We start from the raw sequence: 24068 nt of genomic DNA on the forward strand, positions 1-24068 counted from the left end.
CAGGGCCACCTAAGTACAGGTTGCCCAGGACCATGTCCAGACAGCTTTTGAACATGGAGATTCCACAACCTCTCTGTGCAACCTGTGCCAGTTCTCAGTCACCTGCACTATCGTGTTTCCTGACGTTCGTAGGGAGCTTCCTGTGTTCTGGTTCATGTCCACTGCCTCTTGTCCTGGCACTGGGCACCACTGACAAGAGCCTGGCTCTATTCTGTCTGCACCTTCCCTTCAGGTATTTATACAAATTGATGAGATCCCCCCCTGAGCTTCTTCTTCCCCAGGCTGAACTCTCTCTTTATCATCTTTTTGGCCCTTGGTTGGGCTGTCTTCAGTAGCTCCATGTCTCTTGTAGTGGGAGCCCAGAGCTCGACCCAGCACTCCAGGTCTGGCCTCACTAGTGCTGAGCAGAGGGGAAGGATCACGTCCCTCAGCCTCCTGGCAATGCTTTGTCTAATGCAGCCCAGGATACCATTCCCCTTCTTTGTGGCAAGGTCATGTTGCTGGTTCATGTTCACCTTGGTGTCCACCAAGACCCCAGGTCCTTTTAGTGCCAAGCTGCTTTTCAGCCTAGGGGCATCTTTGTGACATGCTCAGTTGTGGGCTGGGAACTAAGGACACTGCATTCAGGAATTGCTGGTTAAGACACAGTTTTTGTGTATATCCTGGAGCATAGGCAGTGATACTTTGAATGAAGTAGTAAGTGAAGGGCGTTCCTGGATATTTTTGGTATGCCTACAAGAAGTGCATTAGTACCTGGTAATTTAGTACCTGAAAAGGACTAAAATATAGTTCTTCGGAAGAATAGCTATAGCTGGAAGAGAAAAATTAAAATGCTTCCTTTGTCGTTTTCTAATCAGAAATCAACCTGACCTGGAAGCATAAATTGAAGATAAACTTCTGTTAAGATAGCTTTGCCTTCACAATTCAAGGTGAAGCAGAACTTTCCCATGCACATCAGCATTTCTCTGTATAATTTGCTAAGAAAGGGGCTAGGTGACAAGTATTTAGTTGCACCTGCCAGTCTTCCTCTTTGTTCTCAGTAAAAGTCATCAACTTTGCTTCTAGGTAAGTCCTTTCAAGTCTCAAGAAGAGATGAGAACTTGTAGGATTTTCAGTCTTATCACCAGTCTTAATGAAGCTGCGTAATTGAAAAGCTGTCATCTTTCTTCACTGATCTTGCTGACAGAAACTCATGTTGATCAGGTAGATTTTAATATTACCAGATCAATAAATGCTCCCATTCAGGATTTCTATATCATTCTATGGTACTTCAAGAGACCAACTAAACCATGTCTTGATTTTTTTCCCTTTGGTGCTTTTGATCATGAGTAGTTTGTAGTGTGATTACACACTAACATGTTTGAGTGCTCAGTCACATGTACATTGCAACCCTGCAGACGTACAAAGTATGCTGTGAAGTTTTTGTTACAGTCACAGCTCTGATAACCTTGCCTGTTGTTTCACTTCAGTTTGCTTTTCCTGTACAAACATCATCTGTTGTAACCTGGGCAACTGAAGACACTGACGTATTAGTGCGATGGGACACAAACGTGAGGCTGCAGGTGGTCAGTACTATTCTGGCATTCTTGAACAAATCCAGTTCCCTATAGTCTCGGTACAGCAGCACGGGAGTATAGCACATTACCAATTTTTTATGCAAAGCTGGTCAAAACAGAAGCAATGTCTTCAATGATCCTGCAGGCAGTAGAACCAAGTCTGTGTTTGCTTTCACTGTGGATAGTATGTAGTGGTCTGGTGTGGTTCCAATTTCACCTGATTCACGTGCACCACTAATGCTGCGCCCACTTACCTTTTCTTAGCCGCTCTTGATGATACAGACGTGCCATAGCTGCACTCTGCATTTGTTTGCAGTGTTGAAAAGGGAAATTTTTTGCATGTGTTACCTAATTTCATTTCTGCAGTTTAAATCAGATCAAGTTCTCAGCCAAATCCATCCATTCCAACCTTTATCGAGCAGCCTGAGATCTCCTTTCTCCATGTCTCTCTCCATGACTGGCTCGTGTCAGTCACTTGAAACACCAGTTGTGTCCTCTTCCACTGTGCTGCATTTGCCTCTCTCTGGGCAGTGTCTCAGCCTCTGTGTTCGGCACAGTGCTTGTTTGATCAGTGCCTTTTTGTTTCAGGTGAAATGGTTGTTCTCTGGGCTCAGGCTTGTAGCAGCCATTTCCATTGGGTGGGCGATGAGCTGATACCACCTTTGCTGGCCCCTTCTGTTCCCACTAAACCAAGTGCTTGGACTGGACAAAGGTCTTGGTGGATGCCGTTCATTCCTTGGTGTGTTCATGGTGTCCAGGAGGTCATTCTGAGTGGGCACAACCCCCCTTTTTGGCTTTAAGACACATGGCTCTGCAAGCTTTTTTAATCATCTGAGTATAGCTTGAGAATTGCTCTTGGCTGACATGAGCACCGGCAGATTGCTTCAGACAGAAGTGACTGGAGGTGCACGGGATGGGAGCACGGGGCTTTGATGCGCTGCCAGCACGCCTATGCTCGCTCTCTTTTTTTTTTCTAATTTCATTTCCACGTATGTGCTTTTAAGTGTTTGTGTTTTTGTTCTTGATGGGGAAAAATCTACCTTCTGCAGTACAGGGAGGCTTCTCCTCTATTTCTTACTTCCTGTATTCCAGGAACGTGCAGCTAAGTCACCACCAGGCAGGTGCCCAGTGCTCCGAGCCACCTGGGCAGCCAGGGGCAGTGCTTCCTGCGGAAGCTGCTGCTCTTCACACAAGTGTTTTGGATGGTGCCTAGCCAGAACGAGACAACCAGACTGGCCTACCGTCTTTTGCACTCTACTTGTGACAGCTAATGTGATTTTAACACTGATTGTGATACAGCCAGTAGAAGATAAGAATACGTAATTTCTGGGGAGGGTGGCTGTAGTTCTGGTGTTTTAGTATTCCTGGTGTTTTAGTATTCCTAGCAATGAAGCAGTGCTTGAAGTGCATTAGACTCTATAGAAACAGCTCATACCAAGCATTCAATTGTCCTCTACTGGAGTTAAAATGTTCAGAAATTTGAAATTTGAGATCAATCCGTGGCTAAGCCATTTATCACCATATACTAGATACATACTATGACAAAAGATGAAATCCTTTTATACATCATCTTTCTGGGGATCCATTTCTTCTCCCCAGCAAATCTGTCATGAGCAAGTTGATTCACAGATCTCAGGAGAGAGTTTCATGAACATGTTACCCTCCTATCGTTGTTTAGCTTAGCATTTGATTTAACAGAGATATGTCTTACAATTTTCTGCATTTAAATTACCTGCAAGATATAAATCAACAAAACCCCCCACCTTCTTAAATCTATTTTCATTTTCTCTTGCTTAGATCGTATCTCCAAATGTGGTATGAAATGTTCTCTGACCCGTGCAGGGTTGTCATAAACTGCAAGGGACTTTTTTTAGTCTTACTGTGCATGGCTGTATCTCACTGTGCCATCAGCCTTTTTGAGAGCCAGGCAGTTTTTGAGACTTCCATTCATTTAGGTTCAGGCATCTGAGTTGTAATGTCAGGTCTGATCTTGTCAGTTAGATTTCTCTGCTGGTAAATGGAGTGGAGGAAAGGTACGTATTGGTGTTACTCTTCCATTGCTCTCAATGACTAATTCAGACTCGCTGCTGAAATGGCTGAAATTAATCAAGATGAAATCTATCCTTCCTGTCAAATGCAGGTTGCTGTTTGTGTTTTATTGGATTCAAGGGATGCTCTCTGGGTTTTTGTTTCTCATTTAAGCTTGACAGTTACAATGATTCTTTTCTTTTTCCAGGGTGACTGTTGGATCTGTATGGAGCTCATGTCTACCTCGTTTGATAAGTTTTACAAATATGTATATAGTGTATTAGATGATGTTATTCCAGAAGAAATCCTAGGCAAAATCACTTTAGCTGTGAGTATTTTGTTAAACTTTTCTTTTTGAAGCTGATTTGAAATATTCAGATCTCTCTTACTTGCTTGTAAAAAAAATTGCTTGATCTGCATGCAGTACAACTGCTGCTGTTATATCATATCACAGTTTTAATGAACCTTGAGAGTATTCTAGTTTTAGCATGATATATCACATGATAGAGAAGCAGGTCCTGCCATCTGTAATCTGTATGCAGAGGCCCCAGAATTTTTATCCAGAGCCCCAGCAATTTGGGAAGGACTCCCTTACCTGGCTCCAGTATGCACTGGAATTTCGTGATATTTTTGGAGTAATGGTCAAAACCAGGCTGAGAAAGGGAGCTTCCTTTCAGTGTTTAGCTCCTGTGTTTCTGTTGTTCCTCAGCAGCAATTAGATTGTGCTGCCCTGGCTGAAGGTGATTGCTTGCTGACTGTGGGCAGGAGGGGGCAGCTCTGTAGGGGGCAGCTTGTGCTTCTGCTGAAGGCTCACAGCTTGTATCACTGAGATGGCGTGGGGACGTCAGCAAAACCTTGGCAAATGGCATGACTTGCCTTTCCAGACAGCCTTCCTGTAACAGCTGGAGGGCTAGTGCACTGACAGGAGCTGAGCACACCGTGAGCCCTGTGTTTGGGAGGGGCTGTCAAGGGGCTGCATCTGCAAGTAGTCCTTTTGTTACCCTGTGATGCTGCTTAGCAGGACCATGGGTGGCAGGAGCCAGGTTCCAGACAGAGGTGGCTTCCTTGGAAGCTGGGTGAAGTTTATCTCATCCCAAATATGTATCTAATGATGAATAATGAACTGTCTCCCCATCTCATGTTTATAAAGGGAAAAAGGGGTTGAGCATAGCCAGGAGAGGTGAGCCCCACCAAACTTCTAGGAGTAGGTTTCTGGTCTAAGTTGCATGCTCTCTCTCTCTGAAGTCAGTGGGAATAGGTTAGTGTCTCTGTATAGAAGCTGTGTTTCTATCTCATGGCACTTCAGATGGTCAAGTGAAGCGAGTTGAGTCCCATCCCAAGTATCTGAGCACACCCGTGCTCCATCAAGGCCATTGTCTCCCCCAGGTCCTCTGGCATTGGATTGTTTCATGTTCTGTGTACCTGTATTCCTCCAGAAGTGAAGTGAAGGAATTATTTTCTGAGTGAGGGTACCTTTAAGGAGCCCTTAAGAATTTTACTTGGCTCTGCCAAAATGAACCCTTGGTTGTCTAAACACAAGGGTAAGTTTTGGCCCTGCAAAAAAAAAACTTTTGGTCTTGGGTTGTGGACAAAAGGGTGTTGAAAGGTATCCTGAAACTTCTGTCCTGTTGCTGCCCCTGAAACTCTGTCACGTCCATTGGATTTCTGGTAAACTGAGCCACTCCAGTCCAGAGAAATCTCTGATTGCATTGAGCAAAGGCTCCTAAAATGCAGGTGGGTTCTTCAGCAGGTGGAGAACATGATTGTTGCTTTCTTCATCTTAACCTGGAAGTCCTGGTCCATTAAAAATTTTTATCTCAGAGCCTGCCAAAGTTTTTAATTACGTAAATGCTTGAACACAGGGTTGTGCGAGCAGGAAGGAGTGTGCACACTGGAAAATGCAAGCAGGAAGGGGAAGATTTTGATTGCTAGACTTTGTCTTCCTGCAACTTCGGAGGGCTTAGCAGCTCAACATGAACATCCTATTGCCGTCATCATTAAGACAGTCCTTTGGCCATCTATTTCAATGATCTATTCATTAGAAGTGAAATTAATTAAAATGTTGAACTTTCAGCTGTTTTCTTTTGTTTTGTTTTATTAATTATTTATTAATTTATTAAGTATTTATCAATTATCCTATATACCAGGCTCTCTGAATATCTTTGTCACTTGATGGTGAATGGGTGAATCAGAACAGCCTTCTCTGCTGCTCCTCACGCCACTGACATGAGGAGCTGCTGCTCAGCCAGTGGAACAGGAACAGCAGAATAGCACATTTATTATTTACTGGAAAAGTACAACGTAGGGCTTGAAATAAGTTCTTACTGAAGATAATTAATATCAGAAATTGCTTAACTTCATCTCTGGCTTCTCTCTCCCAAAGTGTGATCTTTCAAGGTTACAAGTGTTACGTGTTTTACTTAAGGACTTCCCCTCTTTTCTGTCACCTCTTTGGAGGAAAAAATATGAGAAAAAATGTTTTAATCATCTATTTACAGCATTGATGTCTTTTCATATTTAATGTTTTTTCCCCTTTTCTTGGAACTCCAACAATTTAATAATCACAGGAATCTTATGACACTTGCTTATTTTTCTTCTGTATTTCTTTCCTAGACTGTGAAAGCACTAAACCACTTAAAAGAAAACTTGAAAATCATTCACAGAGGTAAGTTTGTATCTTTTCTTCTTGCCTACCAAAATAATTGAAAGAATTTTAAGCAGCCTTTGCATCAAGTCAAAATGTAACTTGCATGGGTACTGCCACAGGTGTGGGCATTGGAGAGCGAACACATTCTGCACAGGTGGTGGCTGTTTCACTGCCCTTCCAACCTGTGTTTTTCCATACCAAGCAGTGGTCAGACCATTGTAGTGGTATTTGAGGGTTGTTGGGTGTCAGCCTCTACCTCTGGGCACACAATCTGTTTGGGGCAGGCTCCATCTCCTGCTGCTGCCGATCAGAACCTGAGGCGATGAGCACGCCACGTTGTTTCCTGCCCGTCCCACACCAAGGCCATGCACAGCATTCGCTACTGGTGCTGACTCTGTGCAGCTGCCATTTTTGAAATTGAAACCTCCGGCCACGACCTAACAGTTTAAATTTCTTTCCCTTACAGATATCAAACCTTCCAATATTCTTCTGGACAGAAATGGGAATATTAAACTCTGTGACTTCGGCATTAGCGGACAGCTCGTAGACTCCATTGCCAAAACACGGGATGCAGGGTGCCGACCATACATGGCGGTGAGTGGGGATGTGTGAGGTGCTGGCATGCCCATATGCAGGTTCCTATCCCCCTTCATCAAGCCTAGCACAGCATGACTGACCAAAGTACTAGCTTGGTTCACATGGGGTAAATACTCTCTTACCAGAAGAAACCAAACTCTAGAGTAAGTGCTGTTGCTGGCAGTGTCAGCAAAGACATCCAGGCAGTGGCAAAGCAACCAAATTCCCTTTTTTTCAGCTGGGTTCTTCTGCTGCTGCCAGTGCTGCAGTTGCACTGGAACAGAGAGCATTTCTGTATCTTGCAGAGATACATGCGTGCTCCAGAGACATTCGTGCTCCAAAATAAACAGCACAGTACAGGGGGGAAGGCAGTGCAGTTTGGGTGTGAGGTTTTCTTCAAGAAATCGATTTATTATGGTAAGATTATATCATAGCAGTGATTGCAGAGTAAAATCTTTCAGAATTATAGTGATTTTTGAAAACCACTTTATTTCCAAAGTATGCCATAACTTAATTCCAGGAAAATGTAATTCTGCAGGGTAGCAGTAGCAGAACAGCTGCATGGAAATTGTTTGGTCTGGGCTGTGGCTCCTGGGAGTCTGTCCTGCTTTCTTCCCTCCATCTCCCAGTGATAAAAGCTGTGGTTGTGATTTTCAAAGCTGTCTGAGGGTTCAAATACTTCTGTACATCAGGCTGTTTTGAAAATGCATTTCTGGTTTCACCTGAGCTGTATTTTGAGGAGTGGCTTGTGTCTGAGCTGTTTATCTGCTGGTGTAAATATAACTATTTCCAGTGACTGTTTAACTCTCATTGCTTACCTTATGTCTCAATATGCTAAAAAATACTGTTTTCTGAAATTGAACTTTGGCAGTGGTAGTTAAGACAAAATAAAAAATAAAACTCTCTCTCCCTTTTAAGTTATGGTGCATATCTGGTCTAGGTAACTGCTCTCCTATGGCTTTTCCTGGGACACCATGGTCAGATAAAACCCGTTTGCCCTGATTCTAATCTGTGCAAAGAGAGTCAGAGTTCTTGAGCATTTGGTCCTTTCTGTTCACTGTCCTTGTAGTGAGTCTAGTTACTCAGTACTCCAGCTGGATGGAAAAGTACTGATGCGATCTGTTGTTGGAGACCACTTCTATAGTTCCGGAACTACCTATCTTGGTGACATGGGGCACTTTGTTTAAATAAAGACCTGGAGGGTCTGGAGAGAGGACAGGGGCATGTCTCCTCTCTGAGCACTTTTGGCAACTGTGTGGAGGTCTATGCAGGGAAGAGGATCAGTTGGAGCTGTACAGTCAATTGTGTTCATGGGGAATAGGATTCTAAGGGCAGAAGCAGAGAGTAGTGCCCCAGGATGGGACTGGAGCCAGTGCAGAGGCTGTGATAACCTGCTCTGAGGCTGAGTATTCACCCCTCATCCTGCGGGCAGTTCTGGTAGCGTTGCTTAGTGGAGTTAGGAATACTGTTGACTTTTCCCTATCCTCTGAGGTGTGCATCAGTTCTGTAAATAGGGGTCTTGAAAACTTGCTCTCCCCTTTTCCCTCACAAATTCAGTGGACTATAATTGCAGGTATTAATGTTCCCACTTTTTCTTAAAACCATGGGTAGATGGTTAGTTTTGTATGGATTGTTGGTTTAGTCACTACGTGACAATTACTAGTGTGTTTGTAAATAGCTGTGCTTCTTCATTTCCCTTGGGACTTGGGTGGGTGGTTGATAACATCTTAATTTTCCTCCCTGTCCATATGCACTGTGTTCTTTGTGCACCTCTGTCACCAGCTCCAGACTGGGTTGGACTTTTCAGCAAGCAAAGATGTTTCAATTCAGTTTGTTTGTAAGAGCCTTGGCATGGTATACGGTTTGCGGGATGAGCCAGCAGCTGGCAACTGGTGTGGGAGACTGCTGGCCTCTTCCCTGCTTCTTTCCAGACACAGTGACTCCTCTCCAAGTACACGTGCATTTCCACGTACCAGGAAGCCTCGGAAATGGGGAGATGTCCCCAGCAGGCAGACGCAACTGCCAGCTCTCTTATCTACACCAGCAAAAACTGATGGCTGTAGTGGTGCTGAATATACCTGGGAGTGAGTCAGGCCAGTCACGCTCCTTTCAAAGGGAAAATAATTGGCTTTAATGCAAAATAGGTAAAGGCTACTAGCTAGGGTGCCACAGTGTAACTGCATTCAGACAAGACAGATCTAATAATGGCTGCTGGATGATGCTCTGTGATGATGAGAGTATGTTGCTCTGCAAGGGCTCCTTGGCACTTGCAGGAAGTAATTCCTGTAGCACGAGCACTTGCCCATCTAAGGAACCTGATAACCCCATGCTCACTGGAGCCGGGTCCCCACATAGGCATTGATAACAACACTGGATGTCTGCCAGTTTGGTTGGGAGCAGTCTGAGTAGGCAGCAGGAGCCACATCCAGCTGCTAAGCAAGTTCTTTGTGTTTTAACCAAAATTGTTAGAGCTGTCACAGAAAGCAGCATGTCAACCTTGGAGCTGCCAGTTCTGGAAAAGTTGTTTTGCTTTTGACTTTAAATTTCCATGTGACATTGCATTGAAATAACGAGCCTTGTGTTCTCTGAAAGAAAGAAAGGAAAGACTGGAGCCTCCCTGTTGTCCCAGGATAGCAGGACTGCCCCCAAGGGCAGTTCAAGCTGTTTGTGTGGACAGCGTGATGCTGAGTTCTCCCAAGACCCATGTTGGTGCCAGCACTGTGGATTTGCTCTAGGTGAGGTTTCACAGTGTGGTCATGCCAGTCTTACAAGCTGCTGCCAGCAGGGGAGAGGTGGCTTTTGAGTATTCCCTGGTCCTCCCGACTGCTGCTCCTGCTTCTCTTCTGCTACATTGCTCTTCTGAGCCATGGAGAGCCAGTTCAAGGGTTAGTAGTTATAAAGCAGACCTTACCAGAAAGGAGACAGAATATTTCTTATGCAGTTGGCTTGTTGAGAAGGTGCAGAGCCTGAATGGTGACACAAAGGAGGGTTGAGGAGGGTGGTTGTGGGAAAGGAGAGCCTGACTGCCCTGTCAGTGGTGAGCAGCTCTTGGTCAACTTCACTCCGCTGCAAGATCAATCCCCTCTGGTCTGGTCCTTCAGCTTTGTTCCCAGAGCAGCAGCACCTGAGGATTTTGTCAAGTAGCCCTGCTTCCCTGGTGGGCCCTGCATTGTCTCCTGCTGTAGATAATGCTTCTGATTTGGGCTGGAGGGGAGACTTTAAGTGCCATGCTGAAGCTGACAGTCTGGGGCATTACTACTTTTCACCTTCTTGATGCTCAAGAGATCCCAGTTTTTGTGTCAGAGAGGAGTGATGAGACAAAACTGGAAGCAGCCGGGCTATGGAGGTGAGGATCCTGCCAGTGTGTGGTCAGATGTCCTGCCCTGTTCTGCTTCTCTGGGACCTCTCTCAGGACAGAGACATGACTGTCTCATGCATGTCCTCTGTCCCTCAGGTCCTCTTCCCAGGTCTCCTGGGAGCCGCCCTCTGCCGGCTGTGGCTGAGTGGTGGCACCCCGTGTTGCTTCTCCCACCCTTCCCAAGCTGTTGAATTGAGGGCTGTGCACAGAGCTGCGTGGCTTGGGGTATACAGAGCAGCCTTCTTGGTGCTAATGCTTGTCCCAGCAACGGCGCTTCTGCTTGTCCCGCATGTACACGGTTAGATGGTAAGCGCAAAGCCCCAGCGCTGCAGTGCCGCTGCAGAGCAGCGCAGCGCACAGGATGTGCTGCTGTCCTCGCTCTCCTGTGGGAAAGGTGGGCGTCACTGCTGGGGCTGGCCTCTGTGCCCAGGAGGGCCTGCGTCCCCACCTTTGGATGGATCGTACAGAGTTTGGCCGTGCACAGAAAATGAAGAATTCCTGAGACAGGCAACAAAGCTGTCTCTGTGCCATGCTCCCTGAGCCTCCCTGTGGACATGGAGGGAGAAGCTGCGGGGATGGGGCAGCTTGGGGCAGAGCCCCTTCACCTGGGCAGAGCTCAAGCAGAAGCCTGCATTTCAGCTTTGCATTCCTGACCCAGTGGCAAGGTTTTCATCGGGCTTGGTCATTCATTTAACTGAACAGACAGCCTGTTGGTTTGACTTCATGCAGCTAAAGTCCTTTTGGATGCTCCTGAACTGTGCTGTGTGTTGGATTTTTTTTTTCTTTTTTTTTTTTTTTAAATCTGAAACTCAGCACCTAGCCATAATTTTTATGATTGAGAAAGCAGATTTGAAGGGAAACTGTGAGACATGCGGCACCGTCCCTCTGCACGCAGCGCAGGCGGGTTCCACACTGCTGCTCGCAGCGTAGCGAATGCCTGGGAAGATGCCTGAGCTCTGAGAGCAGCTCTTCGAGCTCGCGTGCTGCTGATGTCACCCGCATGCTTCAGTGGTTTCGGCTGAGAACATGCCTCTGCTTACTCATTCATAAGCTAAAATCGTCCGTGAGGTTCGCCCAGTGTGGGACTTCTCCTGTCCAAACTTAGCTCCTTACATCATGCGGTGCGGAGCCTGTGTGGAGCAGCCTCCACTGTGGAACTGAGCCCGTGTCCATACTTTATCCTCTGTCTTGCAAGGGTCACAGCATGAAGGACTTTCCACCTTGACCCTTCAGCCGCTCATCTGCACAGGCAATTGGTTTACCCAGGTTTATACCTGGGTAAATGTGCTAGCACCTGTGTAAGCGAATCACTTGGCCGGGATGTGAGTTTCATGGAGGAGAATATTAAAGGAGGAAAAGGTCATTTTGGCCACAAGGATTTACATGGAAAGTGCTTAAAAAAGAGGTTTGGGAGATCATTGCCCTTGGGAGGCATCGGAGGTTGCTGAGTGGAGCTTGTGTCATCAAGCAAAGAGGAGGCAGGAGACAGTCTGATCCATGTTCCTGGCTGGTGAGCACAGCTGGAAACAGCGGACAGCTTCTGCTCTGCGTGGGGCATGGCTGGTTGGGCTGGCCCCAGAGTAGCTCCCTACTGTCTTGTTTAGCCATAGAAAAGGCTGATTCAAAGCCACGCCTAGGAAGACACGATCATCGGAGCAGTGAAGCTGCAGAGAGGTATGGGTCTGGCTCCTCAGGGCAGGGTCAGGTGTGGGCAGAGGCAGCGAAGGGAGAAGGGAAGGGTTACACAGGTCCCAGCTCTGTAGGTGTGCTTCTGTCGTTGTCCCTGGGCTGTTTGGTTCTTGCTGCTTGTGCGGTTGAGGCTGGCAAGGCACCCTATTCAGGAGGACCATGGGGATAGTGCAGGAGGACTCTCCACCCCAGTGCTGATCCTCTTCCTACTGAGAGCACGGCACTAGCTAAGGGGCTGTGAGAGCTGCTTGATGGCAGCAGGCTACCCCAGAGATTACCCTGGCACTGAGGTCTGGGCACAGCCAAGTCCAGCCTTCACTTTCTCCACCTGTTCCCTGCTGCAGTGTCACCCTGGGCAGTGGAGCAGGCAGGACACAAGGGCGGTGTCTGCTCCGCGGCGTTGCTGGGGCTGGGCACGCAGCCTCCACCCTGCATGTCTGCAGTGCTTCGAGCAGTACAGACCATCCCCTCAGAGACTGACCATTCTTCTGTGTTGTCTCTGAAAAATGGCACATGGAGAGGCAAGCAGGGCTTGGCATTGCTTCCCGGAGAGTGCAGTTCAGCTGGGCATTGACAGGGTTGGGCACATGGGCCAGGGTTGTAGGGCCCCAGCTCCTGGAGCTGTGGCAGGCCATGGCCTTCAGTTCAATTTTTGACTGAGGTATATATTTCATCCTGTCTTGTCGTAGTATTTAGGCCATTTTTCTGAGATTGAAGGCAATCTGAAATAGTAGCTTGAATCTTGCAAAGTCCTCCATGTCTTGGCTGCACAGACAGGGGGCACAAGTCCATTTGTGACACTGGCATCAGCCCTGCAATGCTTGAATCCCTGTTCCTCTAGGCCTGTTCGTTTAGTACCAGACACTCCAGAGCTTGTGGAGTGCAAAAGCTCCTGATTTCCCACAGTATGAGAAGGATCAAGGTTAGACCTAGTGGTGAGGGCACTGCTTTCCAGGTGGAAATTTTCATGGATAGTGAGAGCAGAAGTTGGGCTGACTGAATGCAAATGGGGAATCCTCTTGATCCTGTACTCACACCAACAGGTCCTGGTTGAATGGAGGAGATCTTTTAGAGAGACAAACTAGATCCTAAGGCTCAAGTTGGTCGTGACTCCAGTCTGTCCATATCTGAGCAACCACACAATGCTGATGACCATCTGCATTTTGTTAAACTTGATTTCTGGTTCAAATGTCTGTAACTTCATCTCTGAACACTACCTCTTGTCTCCCTCTTCTACTGCTTAAAGTGTCCTCCAGGATCAGAAATCTTCCCATTGCTTTCTGCTGGACTCCTCTTCTTTCCTGCGTATGTTCAAAGGTAAATCATTGAGACTGGAAAAATAACAGCTCGTGGCAATTCAGTCTTAATTACTTCAAGGACTTATAAAGCATCCCCACCAAAATAGCAGTCCCTCAGTGATATTCTGTGATGAAGTTACTTAGCAGTGCTGAAACAGTACCTTACAGCCCTCCAAAACTGCTGCCTCTCCAGAGCTTAACCCTGTGAATCCAGTGAAGTTCTTAGAAGCAGTGGAGGGGATGTCATTGAAGGGTTGCATCAAGCCCTGGGATACTTGGCTGTGGACTTCCAGAACAACACCAGATGAAGAAGCCCTCCAAAGTTTCTATCCTGCTTTAAAGATGCCTCTTCAGGTGTCAGAGAATCCACAGTGCGCTTGAAGTGGTCCTGGTCGTTAATTACACTCCTAATATAGTATTTTTAATGAGCAAGCCTTGTTTTAATGGATGGCGATGGTCTTTTGTTTCTACTTTGTTTGAAGAATTCATGAGTCTTTTTCTTGCCACAGCCTCTTTCCCCAGCAGGTACTTTCTGACTCTGATGAAATCACCTCTTAAGCTGTTCTTTGAGGAGATTAAGAGACGAAACAGTTTATGTCCTTAACGCAGATTGGATTGTAGTTAATGTCTATGCTATAAGCCCTCCAGGTTTTTTGCATCCGTTTACAAATGTAGACCCTGAAGTCAAACAAAATTGCAGCAGTTGTCCCCCCTCTGGAGTATACAATGAGAGCAGGTGTTCCTAGTGCATCGCCCAGCTGCATGCCTTTAATCATGATGCTCCTCTGGGATTTCATGCTCCCCGTTTTTCTAGGATCATGTCTGTCGCTCCAGAGTGTTGTTTTTTCTGTTTCTGGTTGAATGAGTCAGCATCCAGTCAGAGCCCAGCTTACCAAGCAGCTCAGATCACGCTTGTTCTTCAGGAGCACTTACTTATCACACAATATTTTAATAATATGAAGAATTTAGCAATGTTAATTTTGTATTTTCTGCGATATCATTAGCCATAGGCCAAGGAAAGATACCTTTGAGGTCCCATTATAAATGCTGTCTTTCCCACTGAATAGGGTCCTCTTAAACTCTTGGACACTTATCAGTTAAGCCATTTACTAATGCAAATTATTGATGCTTGTTTAGCTGCCATCCAGCTAATGCACTGTACTAGTCCAAGTTTATGACAGCCACATTTACCTTTTTTAACAAGATGATTATGGTCATAAAGAATATACTGTGTCAAGCCCAATAAGGTCTCATTGGCCTCATAAACGTTCCTGCCAATCTTTCTGTGTCCAGTGAGTGTCCCCTGTGCACCAGTCCTTCGCTGTCCTGGGATCTTCCTGCTACTGAGATCGAGGAACTCAAACTTTGTTAGAAAAGCCAACTGGGAGGAGATGGTAATCCCCTGTGAACGGAAACCAGCGTCTCCACCTGGAAAATGCTGCTGGAGAAGTTTTTAAATGAAACATTCTCTCAGAGTAAATATGTAAAGGAAATAGGAGGGGAGGAAAGGCCATTCTCTAGAAACCTGATCTCTGCTGATAATCTCTCTGCAGCCACAGGGTTCATGGCTGACCTGTGCGAGGGGGAGGGACAGGAAATCAAAGAACAGAGGGGATTTGGAAAGGAATGTCTGAAATAAAAAGTTAAAGCATGGATAAATATTTTGGCTGAAGTATTTTTTGACAATGATAATACTCTTACCTGCTATGTAGTTTTTTTCATCAAGATGCATAGAAAGGTTTACCCAAAGCCTAGTGTTCCTACTTGGATCCTAGAGATAAACTGAGGAGCAGGAAGAAGCTGCTTGTCCACAGCCATGCAGCAAAGAAGACAGAAGAAGAAGGCCTGTTCTCTGCTTCCCTATCAGCTGTTCCACCCATCACTGTCATGTTGCCTTTGCTCTGCTATGTCACACTCTGGCTGAGGAGCCCTGTCTTCTGCTGCATCCTGGCTAGGCTGCTGTGTAGGATGTTGCAGGACCCCTGTAATCATCGGCTCTGTGATACAGATCCAGAGAAAACAAAGGGTTAATTGCTTTTTCATCAGTCACCTAGGACTGGGAAGGAGGGGTGTAACCTCTGAAAAATTCGACTGAGTTGCCTTGGTGCTTGTGTGGATGACTCACATCTGTGTTCTTAGACCAAGGCTTTTGCAGCACTGAGGTCACCTTCTGTGAGCTCCTGCATGCCTATGAGGAGATCCAGGAAGCTTATTAGGCTTTACTGCACATAAAAATTGAGTTCCAAATGAAATCAGACACCTCAGCTCTTTAGCAGCCAGAATTAGGTGTCACCTAAGGGAGAGCCCCCGAAACTTCCTGTAGAGCAAAGCAGTAACATAGCCAGGAGGAGTGGCTGGAAGTCCATGTCTTTCTGGAGCTCTAGCACCTACCCTAGGTCTGTGTCTGGTCTGCTCAAGAATCAACACAGTGAGTCCCCACGAGGACAGTCACTTTACAGAGCAGGTCTGCCTCTCTCCTAGGAGGTGGTGGTCATGGTGGTGAGCTGTTGGTGAGCATCTCCCAGGGAGGTGGGACATCAGGCTCCTCCTAGCCTTACAGGCTCTGAACTCCCAGCCCAGTCTGTAGAGAGGGCAGGGAAGGGGCTCCCTCTGTGGACAGGAATAAAATGTTTGGAAGTCTCAGCGAGCAGATGGGGGGGGAGCTGCATGCGGGAGAGGCAGGTCTGAGAGCCCAGCAAGTCAGTGCCTCCTTGCCAGCCCTGCTTTGAGCCCGTTGTTTGCTTCCCTGCTTGGGCTGTGGTGTTACACTGCTGCTGGCCCTCACTCCATGCTCCAGTTGAGTGTGTGAGAGGCCCATGCAGGGGTTAGCCCTGAAGGAGGAACAAGTCGCTCTTCACTGTAGGAATATTCACAAAAAATACAGCAATCTGAAAAGTGACAGCATTTTCCTTTACTGAATAGCAGAAGAATTTCCCAAACTAGTTATTTATGGTCCTAAAGATGGTTTCCATTGCTATTGCACAACACTATGGGCAGCTGTTCAGAAATGTTGCTCCCCTCCTTGCTGTGGCTTCTGCTTGGAGTTGGCCCTGAGAGCCGAGTCGCCCGGGCAGCGAGAAATGCTCCTGTCTGCAAGCACTTGCTGACCCCTCGTGGGGCACTGCCATCTAAATGAAAAAGCCGTGATAATGGAGTCATCACCATAGGGAAAATGACATTTTTGTCTTGAGAGTTGCTGAAATCAATATATATATTTGATATATTGGTTAACGCAGCAGCAGATTAGTGTGCTAGGGAGCTTATGGCTCTTGTGTGCAAGACTCATATCCAGTCCCTTTCAGAGTGCTGGAGGTCTTTTAACTCTGATCGGCCTGGGTTGTAACTCGCTGTATGATTTGCAGCTGAATTTAGCACAGATAACTCTGAAGCTGCAGCCAGCACAACCCCGTTTCCAGATGTGCAGTGCTTTACCTTGCTCCCATCATCAACCAAAGCCAGGGGAAGTCCCTGGACTTCATTTCTTTTTTTTTTTTTTTCATCACATGCTGTATGTGTGTGAGGAGATCGTTTCCAATGGAGGTTGGCAGCTTCCAGCTTGCATCCATCTGTTTCTGTGATTGAAGGGGAGGGAACATTTATATCCTGTAGATTTTCTTCTACTTCGTGTATTGTAAAATTTGAGCTCCTTCTGGTAGTTATTCACTCCTTGTAACCTTTTATTTTCTTTTGCTTCAGGGACACATTGGCTTAAGTAGCAAGTAAGAGTATGTTCCATTCAATTTAATAATGTGTAGGCAGTTTTGAATTTGCAGTGGAGGTAAGGACGAGATAGCACATCAGTGGCATTGGGAAGGTATACTCTATACCCAGTCATAGTAGAAACAGACAGGTTGTAGGAACAAACACATGTAGAGCCACTCCAGCTTGCTGGAACTTACCTCTCCTTACTCTGTGTGGGTATGTGTGGGTGGTGGTGTAGCCACGTTTCGTTGCTGGAGGAGATCCTTGTAACGGAGGAAATGGGAAAGGGGAGAGCTGGCAGTATGATAGAGCAAACAGAAATATCACGTGGGGTTGGGGGTCAGAAGGTATTGTGGGGATGTGTTAGTCTTCTCGCACATGCGGTGGTCCACTGGAAGGTTGAGGGTGCACTAAGGGATTTTGTGGATTTCATAGCACTCTTCAGCATGCATCTGCTGCAAAATCGTATTAAAAAGTAGCTCACAAAGCAACCAGGGCTTTCATAGTATTTCATTCAGCTGATAATTTATTATTTTATTGTGATTCAGGTCTCTTTATCGTTGTTATAGTTAAAACTGAAAGAGATCCTGTTTTTTTGGCATTTTTAATAAAATAAGGGAAAATTGAATTACAAAGATGACATGCAAAGTATAAAATGCTGGTTGTGCTCTCTGGATAAGTCACTCCAGGGTGACTTAGCACACCCATGTCTAGCTTGATATCATTTTCTATGGGAAGACTTTTTGGATGTCTAAAGACTTGGTAAAGATGTCTTAATTGCCTTCAAGGGATACCCAAAAACTCATAAAGAAGAGCTGTTCTTAAAATGCGTTGTTTTAAACCTCAGTTCCCTGGGCTCATGGATGAGAAGATGTTTATTCCAGTTCTTATGATTCCCTAGGGACGACTTTGCTGTAAAACAGAGAAAGCAAGACTTTACATTTTAAAGGGATACAGAGGTTAAACAACACTAAACAAATAGACAGTAACAATTATTCAAGCCATGTGCAGAAAAGAAAGAAAACTAAAAAAAATTGGACTGTGCTGAATTGCGGTTTGAGACAAACTTTTACACTGTACCTCCATAAAATCGGTGTTTAATTCCATAAGATGTTTCTCTGCTGGGGTTGAAAGTGATAAAAAGTTTGCCTCTATACTTGTGCCAAACTCTGCCTGGTTGGACAAACTTAGAATTTTTTCCAAGTTTGCAGATGCTTCTCATTCCTGCCTATGTGGCACAGTGTTTGACTGGTAATTCTTTCTGTTTCAGCCGGAAAGGATAGATCCCAGTGCCTCTAGGCAAGGTTATGATGTCCGCTCAGATGTCTGGAGCTTGGGAATTACATTGGTAAGTGAGCAGGGTTTAAGCCCTCTGATGTATGATAGTATCCTGTTGGGTAACTTTAGTGCGCTTTGTGATGTGATGGAGTTGGTTGGTGTCAAATGTGCTTGAAGCAAAGCCCATCTATGCTGCAGTGAAGCATTTGTATTTTGTGATTGAAGTGGGCTCCTCCTGGCTCAGAAGGAATATGAATCCCTTCAAGGCAGATGGCTCTCCTGAACCCCTGAGGATACATTTAGCTGCAGCTATGTTTTGCAGAGACAGATGTGAGTGAGGAAGAGGTGTTGGATTGTAAACGAATTTTGTCTTCAAAATCTTGTGTGAGAAGGGATGGTGAGTGTGGTGCAGAATTGAGCATCCAACCTATGTAAATAAGCTTCTTACAGCCCTGGTGTCTGGTATTATTTGGCTGTGCAGAAAATTTCAGTTAATCCTGGATCCCAGTTGCTTACTCCTCTCTGGCCAACCACAAAGCTGCTGGATATACACACTGATAATTTGAAATTATCTTCTCTTCTCAATGTGGTGAAGCAGAAGAGGACGCCAAAGCAGTGAGTCAGTAGCTTCTATGAATGGGCTGTCTTCCCTGCTGGCATTTTAAAATGCTTCATTTCTCAGTATCCATTTTCTGTAGTGGTTGTTAGGAAGCTTGGGAAGGAACTGGAGGATTTTACTTTACTACTTTAAAAATCTTAATAAGAGCATTGGTTCATTTTATAGACAGTGGAAGAGTGGTATGAGTTTGGCATGCCTGAATTAAATCTGGAGACACTCCTAATGCAGTTAGCAAAACTAGCTTTTGAGTGTAATGTTCCCTGCCCTTCTCTCAGCTAAACTTCCTGTAGCAGATGGCATGAAGAATCTCGTCTTAGTCTAACTTTGGGTTTTCTTCCACTGCCTGAACTTACCTTTGTGTAACCTATCCCATGCTGTTGCTGTCTTTTTGCAGTATGAGCTTGCCACAGGGCGATTCCCCTACCCCAAGTGGAACAGTGTGTTTGACCAGTTGACACAAGTAGTAAAAGGAGACCCACCACAGCTGAGTAACTCAGAGGAAAGGGAATTCTCCCCAAGTTTCATCAACTTCGTCAACTTGTGGTAAGTGTTCCCTGCTTGAAGTACTTGGAGTTGGCTTCTTTTGTCATCGCTAGGTATTTAGCATGCAGCGTGCCAAGCACTTTTTAGCTTAGTTTCATGTTTCTGTAGCAATGTGAGGGTGAGGACTGTTCACATTTCACTTCTTTGGAAGGTGATGGGAGGTTTGTGAGTCTGAGTAGGGTCTGAAGGGCAGACTATTGGATGTTGCTCTTCAGGGAAAGAATAAGGAAAAAACGTATGAGAGTCTGTGTTCAGGAAACCCATGATAAGACCCTTGGCGGGAGGTTTGCGTGACTGGAAAAAAGGGCCTGGCCTGTGCAGCCTGTTCATTAGTTAGTTATGACACAGCCTTGGGACAGACCTTCTTTTTGTTTTACCTTCTTCAGGAAGAAGCCTGAGAAACCTGGCAGTATTGTCTTGTGGTTGAGCTGAGGATCTGTACTTTTCCTGCCTTTTGCATAGCAAGGCCAGGAGCCTTCCTGCCTGGGAGGACAAGGCTCTGCTCAGCAGAGTGGCTGTCAGGACATGTAGCAGGTGGCTTGCTTGGCTGTTGGCTTCTTTTCCCTTGTCAATCATATGACAAGGTCAAGGCTCAAAAGGCTTTTATGGCAGGGTCTCTGCAGTTCAGTCAGCCCTGGATTGAGGGATTGGGTGTGTAGAGAGATTGCACAGGAGAAACCTGGAGCAGTCCATCTGCCTGCCATGTGTGCATGGTCCTGCTGAAGTTAAGGGCTGATTTGTGTATTTTCTAAGTACTTTCTCATCAAAACGTAAAAGGTCATCAAAGTCATTTTGTTGATTTAATAATGAAGCGCACAGAAGATTGATCAATGTGACCTGTGTGGCTCTTCTGCTGGGATCTTCTGTTCTGGGCTGATCCAGACGTTGGACATCCTGAGGCTAGGGGTGCCCATCTCAAAGCTCTGCAACACAGGAAGATTCAACGTGAAACAACTCTTAACTTTCAAAAGGTTTTGTTTCAGGATTTTCAACCCACTAGAGAAATGAAAGGTTCAGGTTCAAAATGGAAAAGTTTTTTGTGTTTGGATTTTATTCTTGTTCAGAATTAGTAATTTTAATGGAGCCCAGGTTCTAGTTTCCAGGTGGCTGTAGGAAGACCTTGTTATCTTTGGTCTGCAGGAAATGAAGCATCAAAGTGGTTTGCTGCTCCAAAGAAGTTTTCATTTTTCAGTCATAAAGTATGTGGTATTTGATTAGAAAGTCAGAGTTGCTTTCCCCGTGTACAATACAAGCAGCAGTGTTTTTTTTTTCCCCACATACATATCCATAGAGGTGCAATATCATAACAGTGTGTTCAAAACCAGGAGCTTGCTCTTCTGCTTGTATGTGCTGTTGTGTTTGGCTACAGGTCACCCAACAGCGGAACCTGCATGGCATCTCTGGTAAGCAGCAGTGTGTTTGGCCAACATATCCAATTGGGTCAATTCATATTTCCTGCCCATTTACCCCTCCTAAAGCGTTCTGTTCTGGGACAACTGCAATGCATAGAGCATGGGACAGTTTTCAGTCTAATTCTGTTTTTTGTTTAATATGATTTTGTAAATAATCTGACTTCTACCACTTATGTGTTCATAGCAACAATGTAATAAATATTTCTCTTAATAACGTTTAGTTAACCATAAACAATAATCTTTGGCGTTACTTAGCAGGCAGGTAAGTCTCCTAAAGACTATGCTTTTAGGTGACAGCACAAATCTCCTGGGCATTTTCCCACAAATGTGAATCTAGTAATTTTCTATTTTTGTGTATTCAAGTGTCAGGAAAGATGACGAAAGAGTTGTGCAGTGTTGCTGGCTGTGATAGATCAGTGAGAAAATGTTATTTTTGATAAATGTTAGAAAGTTTCTGGGATATTTTTTTTCAAGTTGTTTTGGATCCCAACAGTGCTTTGAATGCCTCGGTAGAACAGTTTTCTCCATCAGCCCACCTCCCTGTCTTCTTTACATGCCTATCTGAAGTCACACGCCTTCTGGAGCTGTTTACAGCAATTAATCTTCTGCTTCAGAGTTTGCAAAGTATCCAAGCTCCGTGTCTGGCTTTTCAGAGTTTCATGCTGGCAGCTGCAGAGCTAACAGTACTTGCAGGAAGCGTTGCAAGCTCCTGAGGTCCAGCATGACTGGGAAGGATATTAGATGTTCCAGCAGAAGAGCTGTACAGCACCTGGTGCTGCAAATGGCTATTCCAGATCTGCAGCTTTGCATTGAGTTAGGAAAAAAAAAAAAAAAAGATTTATGAAAATTTTTCTGCTTTATGAAAGCATGCATGGAAATTTCAGAACAAAACCTGGACAGTGAGCTGAAGCTCTGACTAGTTGCACTTAAAAGTGTTGTAAGGAGCATATTTGAATCCTCAGACTCACAAAAGTCAGAAGATGAATTGAATTTGTGTAGGAAAAGCTTGAAGCGAGGGTGTTTGTGCAGCAGCCACAGGATTTCTTACCTTCTGCCTCTGTGCAGCTCTGCAGGCCAGTCAGAGGACAGAGAAGAGCCAAGCGTGAGCGTGCGGCATAATTACCCACTGCTTCTCTGAATAATTTGAGGTCACATTGTAGTAGCTCCTGAATTTTAAAAAAGGTCCTGCCACAGCCTCTGTGGATGGAAATACAGCTGTCAGGAATTGTATTTACGCCCCCCCCTTCTCCCTCCCTCCATTTGGGTACAACACTACATTCACCCTTTGTCTTTGGGGTGGCTGCAGCTCTTACCTTGAGGGCAGAGGCTGCTGGTGCCAGGTGTCACCAGGTGTCTTCTTGTCGGGGCCAAGCAGCAGCACGGCCTGACCCTGCATGGGGCTGACCCACCTCCTTCGGATGGCACCGCTGCCTCCGAGCAGGTCCCACAGGCCCTCCGAGGCAGTGGAGGCAGGCTGGAGGGAGCGATGGAAGAGGGATTCCTGCTGCCCAGTGCTGGAGCTTGGTTGGGCCTTGGCCTGGCGCCCTTGGAGAGGCCATGTCCATCCCAGGGCACCCAGGCAATGCCTGCCCCCAGGCCTCTCCTGTCCACCTGCCATGTCGCTGCTGCTGCAGGGGCTTTGGTGGCTTTTGCTGCCACCTGCTGTCCCCACCATAGCCTGGCCATGCCCCTGTGTTGCACTGGGGCCAGGTAGCCAGTGGGTCATCCCCATGGTATGGGGAGAAGGTGGCCAGCAGCAGCCACCACTCTCCACAGCGAGACTGACAGGAACGCTGGAGGCAGAGGACAGCATGAGGAGTGAGGACAGCATGGCAGGCTCTCTATCGCCTTGGCCAGAAGGACTTGTCAGCTGTAGTGGTGCTGAGCCACAGCACCTCTCCTGGCGGCTGTGGCCCACTCAGCAAGGGACGTGCCACCAGTGCTTGGGATGATCTGGGAGGGCCTGGAAGCTCTCTCTTGCCCTTGCAGAGTGGTCCGATTGCCTGATGCATGGTACAACCCCTGCCCCAGCCCACATATGTGCCAAGGGGATGGTGTTGTGCCTGTGTGCCCTGGCAGACAGTGCTGGCTCTCCTCTGCTCCTTGCCATGCTGTACTCCTGGCTGGAGTACAGGCCAGGGCTACCTACTGATTGCTGCTGCCCAAAACTTCTGGTTGTCCTGGTCAAACCTATTTCCATATGGGTAGGACCATGACAGTCATGGTGGAGTTTAGCTTGCAGCTGTCTTAGGCCTGTCCCCAGTGGGATTTGTTGATGGCTATGGGGTCTGTACTTTTGCCAGCACCTTCACCCGTGTTGGAAGTCCAGTGATGACTCGCAACATGAAAAGGATGGGTTTTGCAGGAACCAGTTTCCTGGACTTGAATAGTTTGGGATACTGTTGAGTCCCACCATGACGGTGGAATTCAGTATTCTGTGCTGTAAAAATTTGCAAGTAATGTCTGTAAACGTTTCCCCAGTCCCACTTTTTCCTAATTCTCTTTCTGTTTTCTTTAGCCTTACAAAGGACGAGTCCAAAAGGCCAAAGTATAAAGAGCTTCTGGTGAGTGCAAAGCATGGCTGCCTATGCCAGCTGTCATGGTTGTACTGATCACACAGTAGAGCTGGGTCACACGTTTGGGGTTGCTCCATGACTTCTCAGGTGTTGAAGGTAGTGTTCAGCTCTGCAGCCTGAGGGAAAGCACCACCTCCATGCCACTGTGTCTGGCTTGTGCAGCTTGTGATGATGGCCAAGATTATTGCTGTCTGTATCCCTGTTCTAGAAGATCAGTGTAAGGAGAAATGCCATGTTGCAGTGGATCAGCTAACCAGACTTAGGTAGCCCTGAAGTATTCAGGCTTGGGAAACAGAATGGTGGGTGTGCCCCATAAATTCTGCCTTTGCTAGAGATCCTGGCACCTGCACTCAGGAGCCGTGTCAAATTGCTGACACTGTCACATGTAAATGCCTCCAATGTACAAGCCACACCATGAGGCTGGGAGTGCTCTGGTAAAAGTGAGTCCTGATAGAGCACAGCTCTGGAATAAGACACCAGCAGAGCCCGTCTGTGATGAGGTGCTCTGAAGCAGGAAAGTTGATGGGGCTTTTGGACTGGATAAGTCACGCTTGGCAACCATGTACCTTCAAGGAGCTCTGGGCGTCCCTTCAGGGGATATGGGAAACCGTGTCCTAGGTCCCTGATGGTATTGTCATGATATGAATGAAGTTTGCCTGGTGTCCTGGCCCAAAGAGTCACCATGTTGTTATGTTCCAGCTGTTGTCACTTGGGTCTAGCCAGTACAGTCTGCTGGGCTGACCAGAGAGTCACTGTTCAGGAGAACTGGTTTTGGGTACTGATCTC

The 24068-nt window shown here is 46.3% G+C and overlaps 1 protein-coding gene across 4 annotated transcripts in view; it reads left to right on the plus strand.

Annotated features, from left to right (window-relative positions):
- Positions 1-24068, plus strand: part of MAP2K4 (mitogen-activated protein kinase kinase 4) — a 94593-nt gene that overhangs the window by 69278 nt on the left and 1247 nt on the right. For all 4 annotated transcript variants that reach the window (XM_040530169.1, XM_040530171.1, XM_040530168.1 and 1 more), the window contains 6 exons: positions 3793-3912; positions 6198-6249; positions 6698-6825; positions 18125-18202; positions 19146-19294; positions 23225-23270. In XM_040530169.1, the coding sequence (XP_040386103.1) occupies positions 3793-3912; positions 6198-6249; positions 6698-6825; positions 18125-18202; positions 19146-19294; positions 23225-23270 (573 nt within the window). The remainder of the gene's footprint in view (positions 1-3792; positions 3913-6197; positions 6250-6697; positions 6826-18124; positions 18203-19145; positions 19295-23224; positions 23271-24068) is intronic.

This window comes from Cygnus olor, chromosome 18 (assembly GCF_009769625.2).
Source record: "Cygnus olor isolate bCygOlo1 chromosome 18, bCygOlo1.pri.v2, whole genome shotgun sequence".
Lineage (NCBI taxonomy): Eukaryota > Metazoa > Chordata > Aves > Anseriformes > Anatidae > Cygnus > Cygnus olor.